Below are 26,889 nucleotides of genomic sequence, written 5' to 3'. Positions count from 1 at the left end.
TATACATACTGCAAGCAAACATCTTACAAGTCTACTAGACCTAGTAAGAGTTTGAAGGGGAGTGTTAAGACAAGACTACACAAGAGTATGTCTCAGATGATATAAACTACATTACAAGCAATGACGAACGATGATGGAATACCTTCCATCATACATTCTACATCTGAGACATACCTACATAGTATATATAGACTAACTAATCAACGGACAATGAAGCAAGCCGTGAGAGAGCAAGCCGAGTCCACTATCCCCCCTCTTTGTGTGATCCCTCTAAGCCTCTCACATAACCTCTTTTCCCCCTTTCTTAACATTTCTACACATGTATTTCTAGACAGTTCAACTGTACAATTATTCAACCTAACAAATCCAGGCAGTCAAGTGACAATAAAGCTGCATCATGCACTGTTAGTTTTATCATTGCTTTGGTAGCAGTAAATAGTAACCAGTAAGTATCTTCTACAGAAATAACCTAATCTCTGTGGAGCAGGAAGATTGCAACAGATGGAGGCTTGTTTAATTAATGCTGCTTTGCTTGGATTCAGTATCATTTATCCTATTTATGTTTGATATTTGATTAGACTGCCTCTTCTAGCATCCTAAATCAAAAGAAGGCTAGAAATACTCCACTTACAAATAGTGCTAACTCCACACAGACCTTACTTCTGCTATAATAATCAGATCGGATACCTTCTTGCTCGAATATATATATGTACAGGATACCAAATGCATAAGGCATATACCAGTCGTGCCCCTAATGCTTGCCTTAGCACATAATCCTTCATCTGATTTTCCCCTGAGCATTCAGCATGCACAACTATCAAATGTAAGCCTCTATTATTCTGATGTTGTATTTCTGCTGCTAAATTAATTATTTGTTATTGTGACCAGTATATGAATGGTAAGAAAATATTAGCAGCTAAACATTTGCAATACACATCTGAAATTCTCTATCAATACTGCAAGTTGCAAGTTTTACAATACTTGTGAGTTGGATGCCTAGTCTTATTATAGCTTAAAATACACATATTGTCTCACATACAGGTATATAACTACTTTCTCTTATCAAAGCACAAAACATTGCTTTTCTGGCCACTATCTTTCAAGTCACCAGTCAAATTCCTGTTCATATGGGCTTGGTACATGCCATTCTTTGATATGGGTATTTGTATATGGCGTCAGTGTATTAACTCAAGTACTATATGAGATTTGCTAATATAAATTGTAGAATATTGTAAGAATTATAAAACTCTTACAGAATGCAGCTTTGCACTGAAAGGAGATGGATGTAAGAAAAGTATAAGAATCTCCACAATTAGGTTATACTGATTTACTTGGACTTCATAGGGGCCACTATGGCAGGATTCATTGCTGTAGAGGGTATATTACAAAGAGTACTTTGATTTATTAAATGTTCTGATTTTGTTTTAGTTATCCTCTGCATCCGAACATGGGTAGTCTGGAATAAGTCTCGAGTGATTGCAGTTGGCCTTTCAGCATGGATTGTCTCCGGTATGACTGCCGCTTTGACTGTTATGGGTCTTCAGCTGGACAAAATCACGGGTAAGAATATAATTTCGTATTATAATTGTTTATGTAAGTGATAAACTTGTTTTAACCAGTTATTCCTTCACAATCTATTCCTGACAGTTGCTTGTATAGTGACCTTAGCAAGTTATTTGCTTTAGAATGGATCATACTTATAGTCTTTGAAGTTGGTATTTTATTATCCTTCACCAATACAATCTTTTGCATTTACACTCAATCAATATATTCTAGGGTTGCTATTACTGATTATAATAAAAGCCATCCAAAACTGTAAGTATCTAGCTTTTAGTTTGGATACCCTTCTATTTTATGGTAATAATTAATGACCTGTTTTATGTGGATAAAGATGATCTTAGGGGATACTCTCGAGTCTACAGAATTTAACAGAATAGTTTACCAGGACAGTTAGTATCCTCAATCTTACAGATCAGTCAATAGTGCAAGGAAAAATCTCATTATTTAATAGGTTCTATTTATTATTTGTATTTACTTGGTTTGAGATCAACCAACTTTTCGAGTAAAGAAATGTTCTGATACACTTATCATGTGCAGTGCTCTCAGTTACAAATATTTCCTTAATTCTAACATTGCCTGTGAGTATTCCAGAGTTGCCATCGGATGAACTGGTCTGAATATCTGTTTCAATATGTTTCACAGAAGGACATCAATCTACTATTTACAAAGTAGTATATAGTTCCATATTTTGTCAAGAAGTTTCATCTAATACTTTCCTTACTAGCTTCGAGCGCGTCTTACACTCAATTCTGGCTACAAGGGTGATAATAGCGCTTTGTAACATTGGTACACACTCTTTTGAGGGCGAGAGTGAAATAGAAAGTATGGAAGAAAGCATTTCGTTTTGCTGCTAGGACGGGCGCGTACTAGTAGGATCAACATCTAGTACTATACTCAGATTTTACTGCATGGCTTGAGTAACAAAACTCAGGAATGCAGGTCTTTGGCTTATTTGATTGTGTCTTTTAAATTATTAAAATTTTGCGGCAGAACAATTCATCTTCGGTCAGCGTCTTATTCTCGGTGTAACGGGCGTGAAATGAGATATCGATGAGGTTAGTTTCTTGCCGGACGGAAATCGAAGAAAGAACTTTGTTTCTTTCTCATTACGCCACTAGGCGCTAACTTTCACGGAAGAGTTAAACATGGGACGATCTACAATAGGTAACTTCTGGTGCGATCTGCGTATGTGCAATGGGCAGTTTTGATTGACTGTTAGCAGTAGTTCTTCTTGATAGCCAGGAACTGTCAGCGGATAGAGCTTAATCACAGCGTCTGTGCAAGCCAGTGATTCAGCTCGACTGAGATTGAGACACGATAAAAGTCATACTGGAACGTGTCTCACTTTAGGAGTGCGACTTCATTTTTTCTGTGTATTTCTAGACTGTTTAGATGTCAGAAACAGTAAAATCGACTCCCTACATCGCTTCCTTAATAGTGACCACTCAGACATCCGAGATCGTTACATTGCGTCGAGCAGATTGAGAGGTGGTAAAAGGCCAATTCTGGGCAAGAAATCATAAACTTTTCGGCTCGTGCTGCTTACCTAATTGGATTTTAACCTTCTGTTCGCGAGGCAGCCGCAACACGTTCCTCGTCGTCTCACCGCTCCTTGGCCAGAACAGCGACGAACGCCCTCCTGCGATACCCCTTCACCTGTGCAACACAGCCCGTCGCAGGCACAGGTAGGTTGATCTGTCTATTTTGATAGTTGATCATCATCCGTGGGTTTTCGTTGACTCGTTTGACTGCATTTGTTTGCTATGCAGTTAGCCGACGGCGTGCCACACAACCGTGACATTTCCTCCTAACGTCTACTTGCGTTCTCTTGACGTACAGCTCAGGAAATGCCGGCGTTCTTCTCCAGGGTCTTTTCGAGAGGAAAGGACAAGGAGAAAGAGAAGGGCAAAGATGGTCTGAAGGAGCCATCGGAGCCAACGTCGAAGCAGGGCAAACGAACCTCACGAGCCTCTGCTCATTCTCTGCTTGAGGGCAAGTTCGAGGCCGTATCTCCCTCTGTATCACCTACCGTTGAAAGGTACGAGGAGAAAGAGCAGCTGCCAAAGAAAGACAAGGAGAAGGAGAGGATTGGCCTGTTCCGCCCCAAGTCGCGCACTACGTCCGGAAATGACGCCTCGAAGAAGCAGGAAGAAGTGCCCCGACTAACTCTGGATCTAAATCTCGCAAGCACAAAGAATGACTCGCAGAAGCGGGACTTGAGCATCGTGTACGAAGGAGGTCCGATCCTCGATGACGCAGTTATCGGAGAGAAGCGACTGAGTCCGGCAGAGGCCCTCAAGCTGATGCGTGCATGCATTGCTGTTCTAACCAGTCGTGGTATGTATTGATGATCTATTCATCCTTTTATCTAATTCATATCTATGTGCTCTAGGCCTTGAGACTTTGGGTGTCATGCACCCGCATTGGCACTCTGCGTCACCTGCTACCCAGCGCAGAATTATTTCACTCTTTCTTTCTTCTCTAGCACCTTCGGACACTACGACGCCTGCAAGTCCTTCTTCAAGCTTCGACTCTGAACTTGAATATGTTCGATCTCCACATGATGTTGCTGCCGTCTTCCGCTGGGCATTGCGACACGTCAAACTTGAGGGTGACACGTTTGACAAGGATAACACTCCATCTCTTGCGTGGTATAATACTTTCACGGAAAAGGAAAAGAAAGCGGATTACCCTCGGACTGCCTACTCTGACCTTCTGTTGCCCGTCGTAAAGCCATCACACGCAGAATTATTGGGTGCCACTCTAAATCTCATATCCCGCTTGGCAAGTCATTCGGAGGCCAATGGCACGTCAGGTAGCAAGCTGTCTATGTTCTTTGGTCACTATCTCCTTACGGGAAATCGCGTTGAGAACTTAGAGGACTGGGTTGCGTTTTATTCCCTTTGGGAACAGGCCGGACGAGCACTGGAACACATCTTTCTGTCTTCACTTCGGTAAATACTATTCTTTACCTTTGGCAGAAAAAGACAGCTTATAGTTTCTTTAGTGATGAGGAAGCAAAAATTGGAATTCCAAGGCGTCTCTCAGAGCTCGTGGTGAACTATCCGTATGCCAAAGATGCGACAGACAGTCATTTCCCTCGACCACCGCGTTTTGCAACTCGAAGTTATGACGCGATTTACGTTCTCGTCACGACCGAATCTGCGCCAAGTAGACGGCCCAATGAGGAAGTCTATTCGCCTCTTCAGATGGTTGAGAACGCACTGAAGTCAGATGTCTCGGGTCTTTCGGTTGATGCGGAGCTTTCTACCGTCTGGGAAGACGTTAGGAAATTCAGTGGGTTGTTGGAATCTGCCGATGGCAAGAATGCTCCTTTGGAGAAGAGCCTTGGAAGTGTACTATCTGATGATTCTATACGGATACTGTCGCTCAAGTCAAATGGCGTTGACAAAAGCACTCCGACAGTCAACACGTTCACACCAGTACCGGAACACGACGCTTTGTTTGGAACTCCGGTAGCAAATGGCCGGCCGAAGGCTGCTAATGGCTCTAAGTCCGTCTCGAGGCAGACATCCGAGGCAACTGCATCAAGCCCCGTTGTGACGGATTGGAACGCTTTCTCCTCCGCAGGTTTTGGTGAATCAGGTCCTGGACAAAGCCTTGCCGCTACGCTTCTTGATAGCGATCTCGAGAAGACGGATCCTCCGCCGCCACCTCCGCGCCATCTGAGGAAGAGCCGTTCCCCAACACGTGCTGCACGTCCAGAGGCTGTAGAGTTACCTCCGTCGCCTACTGGAGTGCCTATTCGCTTCAAGACTGCAGCTGTTTCGTTGACCAAGATCGACGAATCGTTCATTGACTTTTGGAGTGATGCCTTACTCGATCCTGTCTCGAACACTTGGCCGACATTTATTGTATGCCAGTTGAAGCAGGACGCAGAACGAGTGCTGAACGGCAAGAAGGTCGCGTGGCTTGTCATCGAGCAAAAGTTCGTTCCACCTCCTCCGACAGAGCCACCCTCTCCTGCTCGACGAGCAGGATCCCCGCGTCCGAGTCTGCGCAGTGAGGGCGAGAACCGCCCTGGAATTGTAAGCCGCGTGACCGCGACGTTCTCTTCGAGAAAACGGTTCAACCTCTTTGGGAGCCAGTCTCCGCCTCAGTCAGCGGTTCCTAGTGTCGAGAAGAGGGAGAGTAAGTCGCTTGCAAAGGGAACGAAAGTGAATGAGCTTGGTGAAATTATTCCGGAAGAGAAGGAAGTTAGTGTGACGCCTAAAGCGGAGGAACCAAAGGCATCTGAGGCGAAGGCGGCGACGGAAGGTGAGAAGCCCAAGGACGAAGTGCCTCAAGTACCAGAGAAGGATGCCGACAAATCAGATGCTGTCGTTGCCGGGGCTGCTGCTGTTGCAGTTGGCGCTGGAGCATTGGCGGTTGCAGCTGATGCCCTTTCACCAGAAGGGAAGGAACCTGAAGCTCCTGTTCAGAAAGACGCAATAGAAGAGCTTGCCAAAGATGAGCTCGTCAAGGCACCAGTCTTGGAAGCTGAATCTAAGCCTGAGATAACACCATCACTCGAGAAGACAGCCGTTGAGGAACCTGCTCCACCCGAACCAGAACCCACACAGGTCGAGCCTGTTCAAGTCGCTGAACCTCCTGCGCCTGCTCAAACGGAAGTCGTGCACGATGAATCTGTTCAAGCTGCACAACCTGAAGTTCATGGATCTGGAGCGCCTACCGCAGATGTAGCACCGCCCACTTCAGCACCTACTGAAGAAGTCGCTCCTCCACAGGAAATAGCTAAACCCATCAAGGTCGAGGAGCCGACAACGTCCATAGCGACAGAAGAAACTGTATCTATTCCGAACCATGCCGCAGGCGAGTCTAGGTTTGTCGAGCATTTAGAGGTGACACCCATTGACGACAAGCCAACAGAACTTGAGCCGATTGCGGAACATGCCGTACCTGAACAGCCTGTGAGTGCCGTACATGGTGTGCCAGAAACTATTGTCGAAGAGGATGCGGAGCATGACGCGGATGAGACGGTCGCGCCAGTGGAGAAGGAAGTGCCTGAGGTTTCGGATTCTGCTACGCCTGAGGCAGGGGTGAAGCCCCCGACAGAGGAGCCTTCGGTTCCAGCTCCTGCCGCCGAACAGCCAGAAGTATCTGATGTCAAAGATGTTTCTGTACCGGCAGTTGAAGTCGTCGAAGAGCATGAACCCCAGGTCGCGGAGGAAAGCAAGGAGGCTGTCGCTCCAGCGGTGGAAAAACCAACTACTGAATCTGCGGAGGCTGCACCAATCCCTGTCAATGAGAAAGTGTCCACACCGATCATCGAGGAAGATGCAGGTCCTGTTCCCGAGGACCCTGTTGGTCCTGTGTCGACTGAGCCAGCTCCTTCCGCTCATGCTGAAGAGCCTGCAGTTCCAGTCGTTGAGGAGCACAACGATGCACCAGCTGAGACCGGTAACGCTGAAGACCATGTTGATGAGCATATCCCTGAACCAGCAAAGGAGCACGAAGCACCTGCTTTACTCAAGGAGCCTGCACCGATCACTGCAGATACGAAGACGTCCACACCGATTATTGAGGAAGATGCAGCTCCTGTTCCAGAGCCCAAAGAGCCTGTCGTTCCTGCAGCTACCGAGCCGCTTCTTTCCGCTGAAGTTGAAGAGTCTGCAGCTCCAGTTGTCGAGGAGTCTGACGATACAGCACCTGTGGTCGAGAATGCTGAGAACCATGTTGACGAGCATGTGCATGAATCAGTCAAGGAGTATGAAGCACCTGCAACTGAAGAACCACTCGCAGCACCATCCGAAGAGGCAGCACATGAGGAAGCCTCTGTGCCTGTTCATCCGGCGTCAGACTCTTCACCCTTAGTTGAGACGGAGGAAGTCGACAAACCGACTGTTTCTGTTTCTGAGAACTCAGAAGCAAAGCTACCGGAATCTGTTCAACCAGAAATTAAGCAGCCCATCGAAGCGAAGTCTGACGTACCTCATTCAAATATTCCTACGGCAAGCAAATCTTCTGAAGAGAAGGTTGAGGAATCGAACGGGAAGCTGGTAGAGAAGTCGCCGGAGGTTGCTTCGTCATAAGATACGCAGACAGTAAGGACTTACTTCGTGAGTAGGAGTCGTGATACTTCGGAGTGTGCGATGCCAGTGCTGACTTCTGTCATCTCAGACTTCATGAATTCATAAGGTCCTAGCTACGGAGGCCGTATCGAATATGCAACTTCTCAGTTGATCCATCGATTTGGGCACGAGCTGTTCATCCATGGGATATCGGTTACCAGCTTTTGATTTTGCGTACCCTTTAGTATTGATCCTTATCACGATCGCCGACGCTCTTTACTTAAGTATCTGCCGGTACTGATCCAACCTTCCTTACATTGTCTTCCCGTGTTTCCATGCCTCTCTTCGCGGACGCCGCGCCGACTTGTCTGACTGCTCCCATGTTCCTTCTGTCCCATTGTCCAAGGTTGAATGCGTCAGTTCATTATTTTCACCCTTCACTGATTATCATTTGCCATTATTGCTTTGGAACGGATGCACTTCCTGCCATTCAATCACAATACACTCATTGCTTTTGCCATTGCTCTCGCCTCTGCCGCCGCCTTCTCCATCACTTCTACGCCTGCTTGTCCGTTATCCACCCAACCTATACCAGACCCATGTTTCCCTTTTCCAATCTTCTCGTCTAGGTTTTATTATATAGTTTCGGTTGTGTCTCGTGCTGACGTGGCATTACTGATCACTGGTCATTACTTTTTTCCTCAAACGACGTGCTGTATGTTGCATTTATCCATTAACTTTTTCCCTACGTTTTTTCTTGGTGATTGATTATATGGACCTTAGTAGTGCTTTCTTTGTTTACGTGTTTTCTTAACCATCGTCTAATAAAGTTTTCTTGGTCGGCCGTCCTACTATCATTGGCCTTTAAGGTATTTTTGCAATTATTCTGGTTCTTGGCATGTTTGAACGAGTTTCTTCGTTTAAGCTCCGTTTCGCAAAAGTCAACAGCGGCAGATCTTTGAACCAGATGCAAGTCTGTTGGTGTCATACCAATTATGAATTGGGCGATGCTTTACCTAGCTTTTCAATGCTGAGGGGCTAACATTTGTATATTCTACACATGATGCTCTACTGTAAATTAATTTGGGTATTATCATTCGTCTTCTACGTCAGCAACCGCTACCTGCTTCGCAGCCTTCCGTCTTCCTTTCCCATTCCGCCACCTCTCATTGACAACATTGACGTGATCAAGTCGTTTGCGGCGTAATAAAGGAATATAGTTCTTGCCCGCGATTCTGCGCACCATCCCACCTCCCAACAGGACGTTCACTATTTTTGAAGAGTTTTCGAAAAAATGAGATTGCAGTGTTGATAGATGTGAAGGTGAAGGTGAAGGCTGTGGTGCTGGATGGAAAGCAGAAGCTGCCTTTAAGAATGTTGCGTCGAGTGCACTGTGGATAAGTGAACGTGTGTGGATAGCGTGTAGTTCTTGGTATAAGTTATTCGCGGCTGCACTATGTTTCTTCTCTGGGCTATCGGTCTGCCACTTGACATCTTTATCATCGTATGCGCATTCCCATAATACGAGTGGTAGAGGGTCAGCCATTTGGTATTCTGGTTTGCATGTGACGAGTTCGGGTGGAGGATCAGATTCAAGGAATGGTGGTTCGGGTCGCTCGGGATCGGCGTTGAGTAAAGAGGTCATGACGCATGGGGGTTCCAGGCCTGCTCCGACGAGGAGAAGGATAGCCATTATATGTCGGACTTGGTTGTATAGGAAGGCGTTCCCAATGAGGTCGAATACGTACATGTGGGATCTATCGCTGGCAAGGTCGTCGTTTGCGAGGACCGAAGCAGGACTGATATCTGCTCGTGAAATGTTCCGCCGGAAGACGGTAAGTTGTTTTGATGGATCGAGTTTACAGAGATTTCGGAAATCGTGGTCTCCGACTAAGCGAGCAGCGGCATCGCGCATAGCATCAATGCTAAGACCTTCCGGACTGAAGAAATATTTATAATGCCGATGTTTGCAATTGAAGCGTGAAGAGAAAGAACTAGAGACGGGTGACCATGCGATAATACGAATACTGGGCGGTAGAATCCGGTTTAGTATAGTTAAGTACCGTAGTTCTTGCCGTCGCTCGACTAGCTCGTGGATTGCTGGGAGGGGTGCGCTTTCGACTTCGGACGCGTCAAGTTGTGGAAGCTCGCTTTCGGGATCAGGAAGAAAATCCGAGTCGGGATTTTCTTGACCGTCTTCGATTCGAATACTAGATGATTCGGTTTGGTTTGAAGGAGGACCAGTCTGCTCGTCGGCTTGTCCGATATTGCTCCTCACCCAAAGCGAGACGACTTGCGCAGCAGAACTAACGCCGACGTCAGTGCGCCCACATCGTTCCCATCCACACGCCTGAGGCCCAGCGGCTCCATCAATCAACTTGCAGGAAGCCAATGCATTATATAACGTGCCCTCTACCGTCGGGAGCCGCGTCTTGTCGTTTTGGATCACAAGCCCATTGTATTCCCATCCAGAATAACAAAATTTAAGTGCAATTTTCCGACGTGGGTAGGCTAACATATCGAATAACTTGGAAGGCCCCGCTTCGGCATTTCGAGGTGCAGCGCTGGATACTTGTGGATCAACCGTTGGATGTGCTTTGTCCAGTTCTCTCAGGCGGGAAATGAGCTCTTCACAAGACCAAGTTTCGTACGTTGGCGAAGTCATCGCAGCTCTGACAAGTCTCCTAGCAGCTTTCGAACCAAATGGGATATGTTGCCTGCTGAATGCTGCAGCAACAGATATGGACGGAAGCATAATCCAGCGACCGAAAAAGTCGGTGCGGTGGAAAATGCATGAAAGTCACGTGCATAAATTTTGTACGAGTCAAGGGTTGTCGATCGAGTCAAATCTTGTTGCCATTATCCCCGTTAGAGTGTTCACTGTTGACATCTGAGGCTGCTGCTTTACTTCTACTTGAAGACTTAGACCACGATTTTTGCTATAAGACGCGCACCGCGTTTCTTGCGATACAATCGCTTTGTACAATATTGTAATCTATCGAATATCCGCAAAATGACAACTATTGTGGGCGATGGCCCGATAGCGCTCCAGCAGGTAAGTAATCCTTCGAACACTCGATATACGCGTCTCATATGAACTCGTAGACAGGGAAGAGAGATGCGCTAAAAGCCATCGAGAAAAGGTGCCAGCAACGCTGGGAGGAGGAGCATGTATTTGAAGTGGACGCGCCAACAGCTGAGCAAATCGCGCAGCTTTCTCCTACTGAGATCAGGCAAAAGTTTCCAAAATGGTTTGGAAACTTTCCCTATCCCTACATGAATGGGTCGCTCCATCTTGGCCATGCTTTCACGATCTCAAAGATCGAGTTTGGTGCTGGGTATCAGCGTTTGCTCGGGAAGCGTGCTCTGTTCCCTCATGGTTTCCATTGTACAGGCATGCCAATCAAGGTCAGAATATTCAGAATGTTCTTACCATTTCCAATTAACCCATAAATGAATTTAATCTTACTCAGGCTGCTTCAGACAAAATTATCCGCGAAATGCAGATGTTTGGCCCTGACTTTGAAGGGTACAAGGAACCTGAAGACGATGGTCCTTCCGCCCCTCCTGCACCAGTTAGCGGCGCGCCTGCATCTTCAGCTCCAGACAAGGCGAAGAAAGGGAAGGTCGTTGCAAAAGCTACTGGACACACGTATCAGTTCCAGATCATGGAATCGATCGGTGTACCTCGTGCAGAAATCAAAAAATTCGCAGATCCTCAATATTGGTTGAAGTATTTCCCTCCCATCGCAGTCGCGGACCAAAAGGCACTTGGTACTCGCATCGACTGGCGACGAGCCTTTATTACCACTGACGCAAATCCATATTACGATGCCTTTGTCCGCTGGCAAATAAATAAGCTGTACCGACAAAATAAAATAAAATTCGGTGAACGATATACAGTGTATTCGCCGAAGGATGGTCAACCGTGTATGGATCATGATCGCTCCGAAGGTGAGGCCTTGGGTCCTCAAGAGTACACCACTATTAAACTGGAGGTGGCGGAATGGTCGGAGGGTGCTAAGAGCTTGCTTGAGTCCAAAGTCGGAGGGCGAAAGGTGTTCCTAGTGGCAGCGACGTTGCGACCAGAGACCATGTACGGCCAGACCAACTGTTTCGTTGGTACGGCTATCAAGTACGGCGTCTTCGCCGGGAAGAACAACGAAGCGTACGTGTGCACGTACCGTGCAGCGCGTAACATGGCTTTCCAGGGCATCACGGAGACGCCAAGCAAGGTGGAACAGCTCGCGGAAGTTGATGGCAGCGCACTCGTTGGTACAAAGGTTAAGGCAGCCTTTTCCGTGAATCCAGAAGTCTATGTACTGCCTATGGAGAATGTTCTGGCAACTAAGGTAAAGCAATTGCGTTCTTTCCTGGAGTGTTACTAACGCGATCGCAGGGTACTGGTGTTGTCACGTCGGTACCATCAGATTCTCCAGATGACTATGCTACGCTTTTCGATCTCAAGAAAAAGCCTGAATATTACAAGATCAAACCAGAGTGGTGTGCCCTTGACCCGATTCCCGTCCTTTCTACACCGACGTACGGTGAACAGACCGCCCCAGCCATCGTGAAGAAGCTCAAAATCAATTCTCAGAAGGATGTCAAGCAGCTTGCGGAAGCGAAAGACATTGCTTATAAGGAGGGCTTCTACAACGGGACTATGCTTGTTGGTGAATTCAAAGGCATGAGCGTACAAGAAGCGAAGCCACGTGTCCGTGAGGCAATGATCAAGGCAGGCCTCGCATTCGCTTACGCGGAGCCCGAAGGGTTCATCCTTTCGCGGAGTGGGGATGAATGTGTGATTGCTCTCATGGATCAATGGTATCTTGATTATGGCGAACCTACTTGGCGAGCACAAGCAGAGAAGTAAGTTTTTCACCTGGGATGAATCGGCTCACTTTCTAAATTCTTCGTCGCGTCTAGGCTCCTTGCGAGGATGAACACATACAGTACAGAAACTCGTAATAACTTCGAAGCGACCCTTGGATGGCTTAATCAATGGGCATGTGCTCGTACTTATGGTCTCGGTACGAAACTTCCATGGGATCCGACTTTTATGGTCGAGTCTCTAAGTGATTCGACAATCTACATGAGCTACTATACAATTGCACATCTCTTGCAAGGTGAGAGATGAGCACAGCGATTTCTTGGTATTTATCTGACGTCTCATCAGGAGGTGTGTGGGATGGCAGTAAACCAGGACCATTGGGTGTTACTCCAGAGCAAATGACCGACGAAGTCTTCGAGTACCTCTTCTGCGACGGACCATGGCCTTCGAATACAACGCTAAGCAAAGAAAAAGCCGATGTGATGAAACACGAATACAACTATTTCTACCCGCAAGATATCCGATCCTCTGGCAAGGATCTTATACCTAATCATTTAACTTTCGCGATTTACATTCATGCTGCGATCTTCCCTGAGGACAAGTGGCCGCTTAGCATGCGCACGAATGGACACTTGATGTTGAATGGGAAGAAGATGTCTAAGAGCACGGGCAACTCGCTTACGCTTCGTGAGTCGGTTGAGAAGTTTGGTGCTGATGCGACTCGGATTGCCCTTGCGGATGCTGGAGACAGCATCGAAGATGCTAACTTTGACGAGAAGAATGCGAACGCCAATATTCTGCGTCTGCATACACTTATAGACTGGTGCGAGGTGAGAACGCTGTCTTTCTCTGGCATGCCTTTCTTACTTATTAGAGAGTTTTTTGTAGGAAATGATGCAGGAGCAAGGCAAGATGCGCAAAGATAGAATATACCACGATACTGTCTTCGAAAATGAGATCAATGAATTGATCGCACAGACCCATGCTCATTACGAGGCGTACGTTATTCCTACTTTAATAGCCATTCATGCATTGTAACGCTTTGATTAGGACGAACTACAAAGACGCCTTGAAATATGGGTTCTTTGAATTGCAGATGGCTCGCGACTGGTACCGCGAGGTGACAACTGACCTCGGAATGAATGCTGACCTCGTCAAATACTGGATTCGCGTATCCTGCTTGCTCATCGCACCTATCGCGCCACACTTCGCTGAGCACATCTGGAGCTCGGTATTGGGCGAACCAGTCACAGTCCAACGTGCCCTTTGGCCATCACCTTCAGGACCAGTTGACCCTGCTATTGTAGAAGCAGGGCAGTACATGCGTGGAACCCTCAAAACGATGCGCGACTCCGAGATATCCATGCTCAAGAAGCTTAGTAAGAGCAAGAGTGCACCGTATGACCCGAAGAAACCCAAGAGTGCGCGGATCTACGTCGCAACTCGCTTCCCGGAGTGGCAGGACCGTGTTGTTGCTATTGTTAAGGAGGCATATGACGCGCAGAAGGACAAAGTTGACGACGTGAAGATCCGCGAGCTGCTTCAGAGTAAGGGCTTGATTAAGGATAAGCGAGCGATGCCTTTTGCTCAGCTCTTCAAGGTTCGCCCTGTCCCAGCCCCACTCTACAAATTCAGCTGACCAGTATACCCTCTTGTAGAAACGAATTGCTCAATTCGGCGCGAAGACAGCATTCCAACGATCCCTTCCCTTCTCCGAGTCGGCAGTGCTCTCGGAACTCTTGCCATATCTCAAGAAATCGCTTAACCTCGTCGATGCAGAGGTGCTTATGGTTGACGATGCCCTTCAGAAAGAAGGACCTGGTTTCTCAAAAACTATCATAGAACAGGCAGAGCCGGGAAGTCCTGCATTCGAGTTCCGTAATGTATAGAGATGGGTCGGTGTACTTTGAATGCATCATTGTTGTGCATCTTCTTTGTAGTGCAGTCTAGAATTTTTGGTGACTTCCTACCTCTTTCATATTGTGCTTTTCAAGTCCTGAGAAGAATGATCACAGCCTGGAATAGTCGTCACCTATCAATGAATGACATTCATGTCTCTCGGAAATACTTGCGGCTAAAAATGAAACCCAAATTAGGCAAGCTACGCGTTTCGTCACAACGCGTCTGTCACGACTTGAACACGAACCATTACCAACGCCTCTTTCTGAAGTCATGCCAGGCCCCAGTAACTCGAAGAAAGCCAAGAAGCGGCAGTCAGAAAAGGGAAAGGCGCGCTCAAAGAGGAGTATCCTGAAGGATGTCGAGCAGAATTTGTTGGATGCTTGCTCTGTCAGGGCCGCCGACGAACGAGCGCGTTCACCCGATCTTCATGCAGCAACGGCTAATGAACCAACTAGTCACTCTAATGCTCTTACTCCAGAAACTGAGATATTAAGAGGTGCTTCACATTCTCACGACCTAACGGATGATCACGCAAGACCCCCGCCTCTTGACAATCCTTTCATCGTTAATCCTGGGAATGGACCTCGCGTCAAGGATACAGAGACATTCCTTTCGTCGTTCTTCTGCCCTCCAGTGTCCCTTTCAGATAGGAATTGCGCACAGTTTGCTCGGGATGAGATATTAACGGTTCTCTATGCAGTCCTGCCGAGAGAACTAGCCCTCGTGAGTAAATTTCAGAGACTGGTATTCGAGTGGATGAAATTCTAAAGGTCGGAGCAATTAGATTGTGTGGTATAACAAAACGAGGGATATTGATCGTATCTGTCCTGCCTGCCAGCGTCTTTATCGAGTAGGGGATTCTCTGGTCGACCCGATCAGTGGCGAACTGGTAGATATGAATAACCCAGAAACACCACCACAATTGTTCAGGGAACAGCTGTTGAGTGGAATGTGTAAGTAAATAGCGATGTATTCGTATTCGTGGATGTATACTTAAGATCTTGACTAGGCTCGTTCCCATGTTTCTTCCTTGCGTCTTATTCCTCACACCCATATACTACGGAGGTCGCACGAGGTGCTTGGGGCCTACTATACGACGAACTGCATGCGCAAACGCGTTCTTTACTTGATGCGACGGATCCAAGCACTGCCGCAATTTTACGATACGGTTTTGCTGCTTTAACACCGTCGATGACTGAAGAGTCGAAGAGTGGTTCAGATGAACGTGGCCTGGGGAGAGCTATGCGGATGACGCGGAAAAAGGACTTAGGCCTTGGAGAAGTATTGGAGGCACTTGCGTGGTACGAAGAGGAGGGACAAAGATCTACAATGGGAGAACAATTGGTAGATCACACGGGACACAGGTGACTCGGCGGTGGACTCTGATGAGCGGATACCAAGGAGCAGTCGTGCCACTTTCTATTCAGGTCTGACATACGCAAGGTCATCCATGGATGGACGGACGATATCCAGTTTCGTCCTACGAGTGATACGTGGAGCACCTTATTCGGTCTGGCCTGCCACAGACGTCTAAACTCTCCAACTTCGCTTGTTTGTTACTCAACACAGAGCGACGCTGTCACACAGAAATGGGAACGCAATCATGGCCGAAGACCCTGCCGACGCTGAGCGATTTTGGCGCATTGTCAGTGATGCAGAGAGGCGCGGGAAAAATACTCGGTTATTTACTTGGCACAGCGAACCCGACCGATGGATTGTCCCTGAACGCGTCTTCCAATGTCATTATCCGAATCAACATCCACTCCTCGTCTAATATTGTCCCAACCATTGTAAGTAGTTTCACTTGTGTTGCGACAATATTCGCAGTGGTTCCTGCCATTATATATTCCCAATTTCGCGGCGGCGAGAGTATGCCAATCCAAAAAACGCCCAATCAACCCCAAAGACAAAAATCAATTATTGATACTCTCAGTCCAGGCTGCTCTAGCTAAGTGGGTGTGACGGACGATGATGAAAATCGGGATCGTCAGTGGCATGCCTCTGATCTAGGAACTGTCCTGGCGTGGGAGAAGTAATCCTACAGAACAAACGAGGTCGTTTGGTGTTGGTCCAATGCCGTTGGTTCCAGCTTGTGGCCAGAGTTGAAGCGCATTTCTCCAGCAGGACAGCTAGGGCAACCGCCCTGACGTCGGGTTCTCGTCCTGAGGTATCCGAGCAAGACTGACGGGAACAGGCACATGAAAGGGGTATACACAGAAGGACGAGCCTCGACCATGCGTCCTACTGGAATAAATGCCATTACTAATACCTGCAAGTGGCACGACAGCAAGCATGAAATCGCGAAGACATTTTATAGGCTGTTGCTGCACGGAATGCGATTTCTCTCACGCTGGCTAATTATGGGGCAAATTTTAGAAGTGCAACACCAAATTTTGTCGCGCAATGACTTGCTATTTCCCTTCAAATCGTCGAGGCGGCCCATTCTCGACAGTGACTTGCCTCCTTATTGAATTTCCTGAGCAATTCTTCAACGTTTGCGAACGGGGCTAATGAAATATTCTATGAATGAAGACATATTGATCAAACTGGGAAGGAGGAGCATGCCAAATTTAGTAGGTCGATGAACCTTATTACCGCCTGTCATTGTCGCCAACGTCCAGACACCTGTTGGGCTGCCTTAACGGTTACTCTCTCTCCAATTTGCTTTCTCTCTCAGAGTCTCGGCTTGGACTTCTCGGTGCACGGCATTGACAAATGGACAACGAAGTTCACTCCAACACGGTGCCAGCATTTGCATTTTTCGGTATAAAATGAGGCTCAACACCACTGCAAGTCCAACACCCCACTTCTCACTTTCTTCCCTTCCTACCCTTCGACTTTCTTATTCATTGCGACCTGGTGTCGTTGCTTAAGCTAAACACTAAGTTCATTCCTTGCCTTATTCCGCCGCGGCATACCATATCTAGCAACATGTTCTCAAGTTCGCTCTCTGCTCTCTGCATTCTTGCCCTTTCCTCGTCTGCACTCGCTGCAACCGCCAGCTTTGGAACATGCTCAACACCTCAGATCAAGTTTGCAGCAGGGCTGGATGGCCGTAAAGAAACATCGTTCCAAGCAGTAGACCAAAGTCAGTTTCTTTTTTTTAAATCCTGATACAACTGTATCCTGACTAAGCTTCCCCTCTTCCCAGAATCCTACAACCATGGATCTACAGACGACATTGATACCACCGCAAACTTCATCTGCCAGCAGGTTCAGACTAGCTGCAAGGGCAATAGCGCTGCAGTATCTCAATGCAAGTCCGCTGTTACCGCCGCGGATAAGGCCGCGAAGGGTACTGGTGCCCAAGCCGACGCATTCAATGCGGCATTCGGCCAAAAGACGAACTTTGCCAACGTCGCTGTTGTTAACTCGAACGGTCAGACTGTCAGCTCTGGTTCCAACTCCGGTTCCAACTCGGGAACGAACACGCAAGACCCTCAATCTGCAACGAGTACGTCTAAGTGTCCACTCACTCCAGAACAAATTCTAATGTATGCGCCCTTTGTCTAGCCCTCGACCCAGCTGTGATTGCAACAGGCTTCGCATTGGACGGCCAACAGGTTCCCGCAGCTGGCCAGGTCGCCTCATTGACCTCGAAGAACAACTTTATCAACTTCTGCTTGACTGTCAACAAGCCCATCACAAATGGTCAGCAGATCAAGACTGGTTCATGTAACCCTGCGCCGATGGGTGTCATTGCCGCGACCACGAACATGCCGTCTTCGAAATTCCAATTCCCGAAGAACGGTGACACGATCAAGGCGAACCAAGAATTCACGATCCAGATGGCGATTAACAACCTTGCCGCTGGTAACTTCGTCAATGCTGCTTCCAACTACTACTCCGCCCCGCAGCAGGTCGACTCGTCTGGAAACATTATTGGTCACTCTCACGTTGTCATTGAGCAGTTGAGCAGCCTTGACCAGACGTCCACCACTGACCCGAACAAGTTCGCGTTCTTCAAGGGCATCAACGGTGCTGCAGTCAACGGTGTCCTCACTGCCGACGTCACCTCCGGTCTCCCTGCCGGTACTTACCGTATGTCATCGATCAACGCTGCTGCGAACCATCAGCCTGTTCTCGTCGCCGTCGCCCAGCACGGCTCGCTCGATGACATGGTCTACTTCACTGTCACAAACTAAGCCGAAGGGTGAAGGTGTTTTAAAGTAGTTATTCGTTGCTTTCCTGGGAAACTTAGTGTTAAGCGGGCTTTTTTTAATTTCTTTCTTCAATGGGCTTGTCATTCGTTTGATACCACACCTTTCACTCGCAACGTCGCCTCGATGGCGAGCCGTGTGAGTTTGTATTTTTCACCTAGCTCGTGTAATTCTTGCATTTGTTGTATGTGCCAATAGAGTCTACTCATGTCTCTAACTGAATTCCCGGTCATAAACTCAAGCTGTGTCAAGTTGTAAGCAATGATACTGATATATGCATGTTAGAGATGCACTGCACCGGACTCACAGCGAGTGAAAATTCAGTTAAAAAAACATGTCCGAGTTGGCCGATGGACAGCCTGACTGACGGACAAACGCAGTTCATTCATTGCCATGGTACTTTGACATTGGCGTGCGCTGTCTTCATATCGGCGCATCTTTTTTTGTGTATTATCTAGAGGTGCGTGTGGGATTGAGGTGTGCATACACTGATAGCAATGCTGATGCGTTAATGCGATTTGTTGCAATCATGTATTCATGTTCAATGATGCTGCTTTCTGTCTGATGCTGAGTCACCATGGACACGGGATTAGCCGGTCATATTAAAAGCACTCGCCAAGACTTTGTTTCCTTAGCCTCTTTCCTCTCTTTTCAGTGAATTTTCAAACACCCGATCGCAAGTTGTGGTACTCGAGACAATGAATTGCTGTGAATTAGCATAGGCTGGGCGAGATCCTCATCTCCCATCCTGCTTGTGTTCTCAAACTGTGGCTTTTAATGACATCCTTGGCTTCGCACGATCTGAGAAAAGACTTTCTGCTACTTGAGCGCATCACCTTTTTATCGTCACTCGGCGCTGCGCGCGCACTGTACTTCTTGCTATGTATACTTCTAGCGATGCCATGAGAATCCGTACACTTGGAACACGCATTTTGATGAACCGACACCAATGGTATAAAGAGTCCATTCTCAACGCTTGGTATCTGCAGCGGAATAGATTTCCTGCAGTCTTAACTCGCTTTCGTTCTTCTGTAGCCTGGTGCTATCATTTTTCTTTCGGCTTATCACCCTTCGTAATATCTACCACACCCAATCCCTTCCCACTTTGCTACGTTCGCGAGATTTCTTATATTCTTAACAATGCTCTCGAGATCCTTGGTCGCACTTGGTGTGCTCGCACTCGCGTCTTCTGTCGTTGCCGCGCCTGCAGCGTCAAGTACAAGCGCTGCTTCGAGTGCTTCTTCGAGTGTTGCTTCAAGTGTTGCCTCGGCAAGCTCAGCAGCGACTTCGTCCGCAAATGCGACTGCCCCGCCCTCTTCAGCCACGTCAGCAACTGCCACTTCTGGATCTGTAGATGACGAGCAGTCTGCTACTAGTAAGCTGATTTGAATTCCTCACTCTTCGAGAGCACGACTGATGCGTAGTGTTTTAGCTCTCAATCCTGCCGTGATTGCAACTGGCTTTGCCGAGGACGGCCAACAGGTTCCTACAGCGGGCCAGGTCGCATCCCTGACATCGAAGAACAACTTCATCAACTTCTGCTTGACCGTCAACAAGCCCATCACGAATGGCGAGCAGATCAAGACTGGCTCGTGCAACCCAGCGCCAATGGGTGTCATCGCTGCGACAACCAACATGCCATCTTCAAAGTTCCAGTTCCCCAAGAATGGCGATACAATCAAGGCGGACCAGACATTCACAGTGCAGATGGCAGTCAGCAACCTCGAAACAGGCAACCTCGTTAACGAGAACACTAACTTTTATGCCGCGCCGCAGCAAGTTAATGCTCAAGGCAACATCATTGGACATTCAAGGATTGCCATTGAGCAGCTCGACAGTCTCAACCAAACAACTCCGACCGATCCGAACAAATTCGCGTTCTTCAAAGGCATCTCCGCACCAGCAGTTAATGGAGTGCTATCAGCAGACATTACGGAAGGTCTTCCTGCTGGCTTCTACAGGTTGGCCTCCGTCAATTCTGCAGCAAATCTGCAGCCAGTCCTTGTCGCTGTCGCTCAACACGGTTCTCTTGATGACATGGTTTACTTCACGGTCGCGTGAACAGAGATATCGTATCTCATAGCACTGCTTGCTTCATGTTCTTTGCAGGGTAAGTTCATTTCCTTTGGTAATCTTTATTTTGTTGCTGAATATCGCACCCCCGTCCATGTTACTATGTTAGTAGTGCGCTTTTGTATGTGGCTGTAATTTCGTTTGGTTATGGGAATATGTTGGACTTTGACGCATATCATCAAATATTTTGGGTATTTTGCACTATAGCTTCCTGGCGTTGTAATAGGATAAGGAACATTAATGCATGAAGACTAGTAACTTCTCCGATAAGAAAGCAGTCATGACCAATTACCTATTGAGACAACACTTCTAATATGCAGCTTCTTTTACTTGATAAATCAGACGAGACGATGACGGATATCACGGAAATACACGGGGCATATCGGCACTTTGTCAACTGCGATGCAGTCTCCAATGCCGGGTCTATCTGTAAATTTGGAAGGTGATCGTTGACAACTGAGATTATCAGACACTTGTGCTTTTCCTTCAACGTGCAAGGTATTTTACCAGGAGTTGAAACAGCTACAGGCATGTGTCTTTAATTATAATTAGTCGTGAGAAGCTGAGTGCTGCAAACAGCCATGTGTCTTGAACTTTACTCAGAGAATCAGTTTGAGAGACAACAATTTTTTTTCAGCAATTTTATAGTTGTCAGAATCAAACATACTATAATACTCCTGTAATGTAATACTCTAGATGTTCCTACCTACAGGAATTTTGAAACCTATTCTAAATATACATTGTAACAATCTTGCCTAACAGTAATTTCAAACTCAAGCTACTTTTACCTGCACATCTACAATGTTGTGCCTCTACACACACATTTCTAGTGTCCAGGCATGTTCTGTTCCATTGTATTTTCAATCCAGCAATGTACTGCACCTCAGCTCAGATTCTAAGTATAGGCTTGTGTATGAGTTTGAACTGTAGTTGTGTTTTGTCTGTAGTATAGGATTAGAATATTCTAGTCAACTATACTACATAAAAGATCCTGAAGTGGGAGTTATCATGTACTAGCACCTTTGATAGCAAACCAGATATCTGACCATAGATATATTCACACTTACCTTACTTGCTATACTGCTGTGGATGGCAGCCCAAGTTTAATGTCATTACTTGTCTCTGAAATCAGTATTGTAAAATATTTCAACATGACAATGCTGGCTGTCTTGGTCTACAATGCTTGTAAGTACTTATATTTATTCATCTGTTTCCTGCTTGCTGATAGGTATGATATTTAAGTCATAATTATGGACAAGGAAGTAAGGTGTTGTACTTGTGTATTTTAAGCACTTATTAACTCTTGCATTGTTAGGTAAAATATTTCTGGGTAGGTTAATACTCATCTCCAAATACACATGATTCAATAATAGTAATAAAGCAAACACTGTACAAACTTATAAATCTGATTCATTTTGTAGTGAGTACTACTGAAACATTTTCTTTAACTATTGATTGTAACCTTGAATCATAAGAACTACTATGTTGGACTTATTAGAGTTATTTGTTTTATAGCCTGTAAGTAATTTTTATAAGATACAGTAGTATATACAGTCCTATTAATGTAAGTATTCTATTTTAGTAGAAGGCTTTAGTATGAACATTTTAAGGTAAGAGCCAGATAGTATTGTTAGAGTTAGTATATACTAACATTGTATACATTAACATACTGTCTACAGCTGTGTGTTGTATATTCAGAATATATATACAGATTATCAACTTAATATTTAGACTGATTGACTGTTTGGACAGGTAGTATATATAGTAAGTAGTTTTATATAAAGAGATGACACAACTATTTAATCCAGACATTAGACATAATTACTGTTATACTAATAGATTGTAAGTAAATACTATTATTGTTTAAAAGTCTACTATATATATGTAATAATTTCTTAGATATTCTCTAAATCTGTGTATTATTATTTTACTATTAGACTATGTATTCTGTAGTTTGAGAAAGGATTCACTCTCACTTCTTGACAGACTAGAAGCTTTTGATTTGTCTTAAAATTCTCCTTACTATAGAGGGGTATATTAATCTTAGTATTCTTATATATGTATAAAGAGTTACATGTGAATAGTAAAGCCTTTTAATTCATACTCTAGTTTGGAATAAAAGGCTAAAAACTAGTATAAATCAGTTACAGTCAAGCATCTTACACAAGGTATTGTTCTTTGTGAATCTAAAAATTAACTCTTACAAACTGTATATATTATCTTATAGTAAGTACAGCTTGTATTGAAATTTACTCTAGCTCATTTATAGCAGGTCAATCTCTCTTACATATAGAATAGTCTTACTCTTTCTAGTAATTTTCAAGAATGTAGAGTTTACAAGAATGTTATCTAAATTCAAAGGGTTCTACCTTCTCAGAGTTCTTATTAAATATTAACTCCTGTATTATATTTTATAAGTAGGAATGTTATACTGAATTGACAGAAGAATTATGTTAGAATTCTAAGCTGTTCCTAGAGTCACCTTACTTTATTTCCTTACTTTAGACTATTTATTATTCTTTGACTTTCTTTATCCTTAATATCTTATCTTCTAATCTACTGAGTCTTAGGACCCAGGCTTGGATATTAGTTCTGTACAAGTCTTACACACCTTACAGGTCCTTTACTAAACTAATACAGCTAGCTATTCTTCTATTTGTCTAATTAGGTAAGAACTGCCTCTTTAGTTACAACTAGCTAGTATAGTGTCCCTTAAGTCTACACAAACTACTGACTCAGTATTACTCATTCTTTTTGTTCCCCTTTTCCCCCTTTGTTCACTTATTGTCTTATACTCCTATTATTCTCTCCCTTTTACTTCTTAGCTCTCCTAATGTTCTTTTTACTATAAATAATTATCTTCTCTCTTTATAGTTTCTTAGCTTTTTGACTCTTCTCATTCCCTCCTTGTTTCCTTGTGTAAATCCTGTCTCTAGTAGCTTAGGGAATATAGTTAGTTTAAGGACTGTAGATTACATTTACAGTTTAAGTGTACTATCAACCTAGAGACACATTCCTCTAACAAATCAATTCTAATTATTTACTCAGTATAATACTTTATTGTGTAACACAAATAGTACACATAGAAGTTAGAAATATGAGACCCTTAGCTTCATCTATTCTGTCTACAGTTGGAAGTCTAGTAGTCCTGTATATAATAGAAAGCTACCTTCTAATCAACCTAAAGAAAGTAAGAGAGATAAGGGTAAATAAAAGAGTAAGTTTCAGATATAGTAGTGTGAGTAACTATAACATTGAATTTACCAAACATGTGTCAACTTGCTCTTCTCTACTGTCAACTCAGTTAATATATTATTATAGGTACTCCTTATACAGTTCTAAGTAACAAATACATGTTTAGACTTTAAGAATGTGAGTCTATTGTCCTCTCTGAGTTATAGCCAAGAATGGCCCTTTCTTGTCCTACTTTCCCCTCTTCTATATTATAACCCTATTGTGTCTACTAGATACCTTTTACTTCTTATTCCACAATCTTGTTATTATATAGACATTACTATTATACTCTAGTATCTTGTCATTTAGTATTCTTTGTACTGTTTCAAGTTCAGACATTGACTTAATTGGCAGGCAAAGGGATAGCTCATAATACAATGAGTTGAATAATGTCTACAATCATTGTGATTCTGAGTGAACAAGCCACAGCATTGGTGAACTCAGCAGACAACAGACTTGCCTGTTAATATAATGAGCAGCATTTGCTAAGGGCCACTACTATTGACTGGGAGTCTCTGACTGCACAGCAATATGAAATCATCATGTGTGTGAAGATACGGATACTGAGGCGATGATTCTGGATACCGGGTGTTAAATGTTGAAAAAGCGCGTTGCAGGCGCTGATTTCAAGTTGGCCTTTGACGCGGTGTGCGAATATTTTCTGTAATTTAGCTCGTGATCGTGGCGCATTATCACGTGCTAAGATCTGCTTGAAACGCCATGAACAACGAATTCTGCCACCTACAAATCATCTAGAGAGCTATGCGAGAACGTCCACTTGATAATCAAGATGATGTATTATTATGATTCGTTGGAATCCTGTTGCTCTCTGTCCGACACTGAGTCAACGTTGACACAGGATTAGCAGGTCATTAAAAAAACCTTGCCAAGAAATTTTTATTCGTAGCTTCTTTCTCTCTTTTTGTAAACACCTAATCGCGACATGTACTCAACATGCTGGATAGCTATGAACGTGCGTTAACTGTGCAGGATATACGTCGTGTATTCTTTCTATGTTCTCAAACTATGACTTTTACAGATACCTGTGACTTCACACGGCCTGAGAAAATAATAGTACTGTGTTCAACTTGAGCGCATCGCAGCCTTGTCTCATCATGCGGCGGCGGCGGCGCTATGTCAATCTCTGGCGACGCCATGTGAATCCGTAATCTTGGAACAAGCACCTTGAAGGGGCGACACCAGTGGTATAAAGAGTCCATCCTCAACGTCTGGTATCTGCAGCGAAATAGATTTCCTGCAGCCTTAACTCGTTTTCGATCTTCTATAGCCTAGCATTAGCATCCTGCTTTCGGCTCAATCCTTTTGTAATACCCACCATTATCCAATCCCTTCTCTCTCTGCTACGTTTGCGAGATTTCTCATTTTTGTAACGATGTTCTCGAGGCCCTTGGCTGTACTCAGTGCACTCGCACTTGTGTCTTCTGTCGTTGCCGCCCCTGCTGCGTCCAGTACCAGTGGGAGTGACGAACAGTCTGCTACTAGTAAGCTGATATGAATATCCTACCCTTCAAGGACATGACTGATGCATGCTGCTTAAGCTCTCAATCCTGCCGTGATTGCAACAGGTTTCGCAGAGGATGGTCAACAGGTCCCCACAGAGGGCCAGGTCCCATCTTTGACGTCGAAGAACAATTTTATTAACTTCTGCTTAACCGTCAACAAGCCTATCACAAATGGCGAGCAGATCAAGACTGGCTCGTGCAATCCGGCACCAATGGGTGTCATCGCTGCGACAACCAACATGCCATCTGCGAAGTTCCAGTTCCCCAAGAACGGTGATACAATCAAAGCAAACCAACTGTTCACGGTGCGGCTAGCGGTCAGCAACCTCGAAACGGGCAACATCGCCAATGCGCAACGTAACTTTTATGCCGCGCCGCAGCAAGTTAATGCTCAAGGCAACATCATTGGACATTCAAGAATCACGATTGAGCCACTCGACAGCCTCAACCAAACGATTCCAACCGATCCGAACAGATTTGCATTCTTCAGAAGTATCACTGCGCCAGCAGTTAATGGAGTGTTATCGGCAGACATTACGGATGGTCTTCCCGCTGGTTTCTACAGATTGGCATCCATCAACTCTGCCACAAACTTACAGCCAGTCCTTGTCGCTGTCGCTCAACATGGCTCTCTCGATGACATGGTTTACTTCACTGTCGAGTGAACAAAGAGAATTTGTATCTAATAACGGTGCTTGCTTCATGTACTTTGCAGGGTGAGTTCATGGCTTTTGTTACTCTCTCAGTTGTTACTGAATATCGTTCCCTTGTCCATGTTACTATAATAGTAGCGCGCTATGATGTTGTGGTTGCGGTTCCGTTTGGCTATAAGAATGACTTATTTGATGGTGCATGCTATTAAATAGTTTGGGTATTTTGGACCACAGCCTCCTAGCGTTATAATAGAGAAGTTTATTACGTCTCCGATAAGAAGGTATTCATGACCATTTATCCATATGGGCACACAACTCCCTTCGCTGAGCAAAGCTGACCGGAATAATGATCAATGCAGAGAACAACTCGATATTTTTATACATCAAGATGCAGCTGCTAATGCTGTGTCGATTTGGAAACTCGAAAGACAGTCGTTGAGAACTTAAATTATCAGGTATTTGTGGTATCTCTTGACGAGTGACAAAGCTTACATGGTTCTTTAATATTCATTAGTCAGGAGATAAGCTGCAATTGTGAACGATCATGCCGCCTTGAATCTCGTCGAGAGAATCGTTTTGAGCAACACGCTCACTTCTTAATCTTTCCCTAATCCGCCTTCGATACAAGTCTTTTGAAGAGCCTCAATAGCATTTGGCAAAAAATCCATATAGATTACATGCATTAGAAGAACGAGTGCAAGTCAGAATGCTTGAGACAACAAATTGCAGAAGGAACCCTAAAACTGACTCCATGTACAACTTCATACAATTTTAGCTACACAGCTGCACTTATAGTACATACCCTACCTCGATAATATTGCTGTTGGCTTAACACAGGCCTGCTGAGACGGGACTGGCGGTATGTTGCCATCAATCAGTAGACATGCAGGTTCTGACACTTTGACAAATGATTTGGTCTAA

General features: G+C 45.2%; 9 protein-coding genes across 9 annotated transcripts; 7 read left to right on the top strand and 2 right to left on the bottom strand.

Moving 5' to 3' along the window:
- Positions 1–754: 754 nt before the first annotated feature.
- Positions 755–2,341, top strand: FOMMEDRAFT_27268 (uncharacterized protein; the record flags this gene model as incomplete). The annotated part of the gene is made up of 11 exons (XM_007264723.1): positions 755–823; positions 889–898; positions 964–983; positions 1,042–1,174; positions 1,226–1,285; positions 1,345–1,377; positions 1,429–1,560; positions 1,777–1,815; positions 1,902–1,949; positions 2,098–2,138; positions 2,285–2,341. 11 exons carry the CDS (start codon positions 755–757, stop codon positions 2,339–2,341), a joined length of 642 nt encoding a protein of 213 aa, XP_007264785.1.
- A 1,066-nt stretch (positions 2,342–3,407) lies between these two features.
- Positions 3,408–7,613, top strand: FOMMEDRAFT_27267 (uncharacterized protein; the record flags this gene model as incomplete). The annotated part of the gene is made up of 3 exons (XM_007264722.1): positions 3,408–3,897; positions 3,953–4,514; positions 4,568–7,613. 3 exons carry the CDS (start codon positions 3,408–3,410, stop codon positions 7,611–7,613), a joined length of 4,098 nt encoding a protein of 1,365 aa, XP_007264784.1.
- A 1,072-nt stretch (positions 7,614–8,685) lies between these two features.
- On the bottom strand, positions 8,686–10,257 carry FOMMEDRAFT_80009 (tRNA pseudouridine synthase; the record flags this gene model as incomplete). The annotated part of the gene is made up of 1 exon (XM_007264721.1): positions 8,686–10,257. One exon carries the CDS (start codon positions 10,255–10,257, stop codon positions 8,686–8,688), a length of 1,572 nt encoding a protein of 523 aa, XP_007264783.1.
- A 217-nt stretch (positions 10,258–10,474) lies between these two features.
- On the top strand, positions 10,475–14,430 carry FOMMEDRAFT_105215 (leucine-tRNA ligase). Its single transcript, XM_007264720.1, has 9 exons — positions 10,475–10,647; positions 10,698–11,000; positions 11,066–11,944; positions 11,992–12,461; positions 12,519–12,718; positions 12,769–13,253; positions 13,312–13,421; positions 13,474–14,023; positions 14,082–14,430. The coding sequence occupies exons 1-9, from the start codon at positions 10,606–10,608 to the stop codon at positions 14,310–14,312; spliced, it is 3,270 nt and encodes a 1,089-aa protein (XP_007264782.1). The 5' UTR covers positions 10,475–10,605; the 3' UTR covers positions 14,313–14,430.
- A 432-nt stretch (positions 14,431–14,862) lies between these two features.
- On the top strand, positions 14,863–16,103 carry FOMMEDRAFT_18678 (uncharacterized protein; the record flags this gene model as incomplete). Its single annotated transcript, XM_007264719.1, has 3 exons — positions 14,863–15,048; positions 15,110–15,278; positions 15,335–16,103. Coding segments are annotated over 3 exons (714 nt in total), but the record flags the coding sequence as incomplete, so codon positions are not given.
- Positions 16,104–16,190: 87 nt separating this feature from the next.
- On the bottom strand, positions 16,191–16,691 carry FOMMEDRAFT_139617 (uncharacterized protein). Its single transcript, XM_007264718.1, has one exon. The coding sequence runs from the start codon at positions 16,583–16,585 to the stop codon at positions 16,364–16,366; it is 222 nt and encodes a 73-aa protein (XP_007264780.1). The 5' UTR covers positions 16,586–16,691; the 3' UTR covers positions 16,191–16,363.
- A 565-nt stretch (positions 16,692–17,256) lies between these two features.
- Positions 17,257–18,573, top strand: FOMMEDRAFT_166709 (uncharacterized protein; the record flags this gene model as incomplete). The annotated part of the gene is made up of 3 exons (XM_007264717.1): positions 17,257–17,413; positions 17,477–17,779; positions 17,839–18,573. 3 exons carry the CDS (start codon positions 17,257–17,259, stop codon positions 18,468–18,470), a joined length of 1,092 nt encoding a protein of 363 aa, XP_007264779.1. The 3' UTR covers positions 18,471–18,573.
- Positions 18,574–19,625: 1,052 nt separating this feature from the next.
- FOMMEDRAFT_154160 (uncharacterized protein) lies at positions 19,626–20,546 on the top strand (the record flags this gene model as incomplete). The annotated part of the gene is made up of 2 exons (XM_007264716.1): positions 19,626–19,860; positions 19,918–20,546. 2 exons carry the CDS (start codon positions 19,626–19,628, stop codon positions 20,544–20,546), a joined length of 864 nt encoding a protein of 287 aa, XP_007264778.1.
- A 4,639-nt stretch (positions 20,547–25,185) lies between these two features.
- FOMMEDRAFT_154159 (uncharacterized protein) lies at positions 25,186–25,980 on the top strand (the record flags this gene model as incomplete). The annotated part of the gene is made up of 2 exons (XM_007264715.1): positions 25,186–25,294; positions 25,352–25,980. The coding sequence occupies 2 exons, from the start codon at positions 25,186–25,188 to the stop codon at positions 25,978–25,980; spliced, it is 738 nt and encodes a 245-aa protein (XP_007264777.1).
- Between the last annotated feature and the right edge of the window lie 909 nt (positions 25,981–26,889).

Source organism: Fomitiporia mediterranea (genome assembly GCF_000271605.1).
Source record: "Fomitiporia mediterranea MF3/22 unplaced genomic scaffold FOMMEscaffold_4, whole genome shotgun sequence".
Lineage (NCBI taxonomy): Eukaryota > Fungi > Basidiomycota > Agaricomycetes > Hymenochaetales > Hymenochaetaceae > Fomitiporia > Fomitiporia mediterranea.
Note: the sequence above shows the minus strand (reverse complement) of the source record. Positions and strands in the feature narration are given on the sequence as shown.

What these genes read in the sequence shown, in the direction of transcription:
- FOMMEDRAFT_105215 (XM_007264720.1), top strand. Translation starts at nt 10,606, where the DNA reads ATGACAACTATTGTGGGCGATGGCCCGATAGCGCTCCAGCAG. An exon ending in AGAATGTTCTGGCAACTAAG is followed by an intron (nt 11,945 to 11,991) that starts GTAAAGCAATTG and finishes ACGCGATCGCAG; the next exon opens with GGTACTGGTGTTGTCACGTC. An exon ending in TGGCGAGCACAAGCAGAGAA is followed by an intron (nt 12,462 to 12,518) that starts GTAAGTTTTTCA and finishes CGTCGCGTCTAG; the next exon opens with GCTCCTTGCGAGGATGAACA.
- FOMMEDRAFT_139617 (XM_007264718.1), bottom strand. Translation starts at nt 16,585, where the DNA reads ATGGCATTTATTCCAGTAGGACGCATGGTCGAGGCTCGTCCTTCTGTG.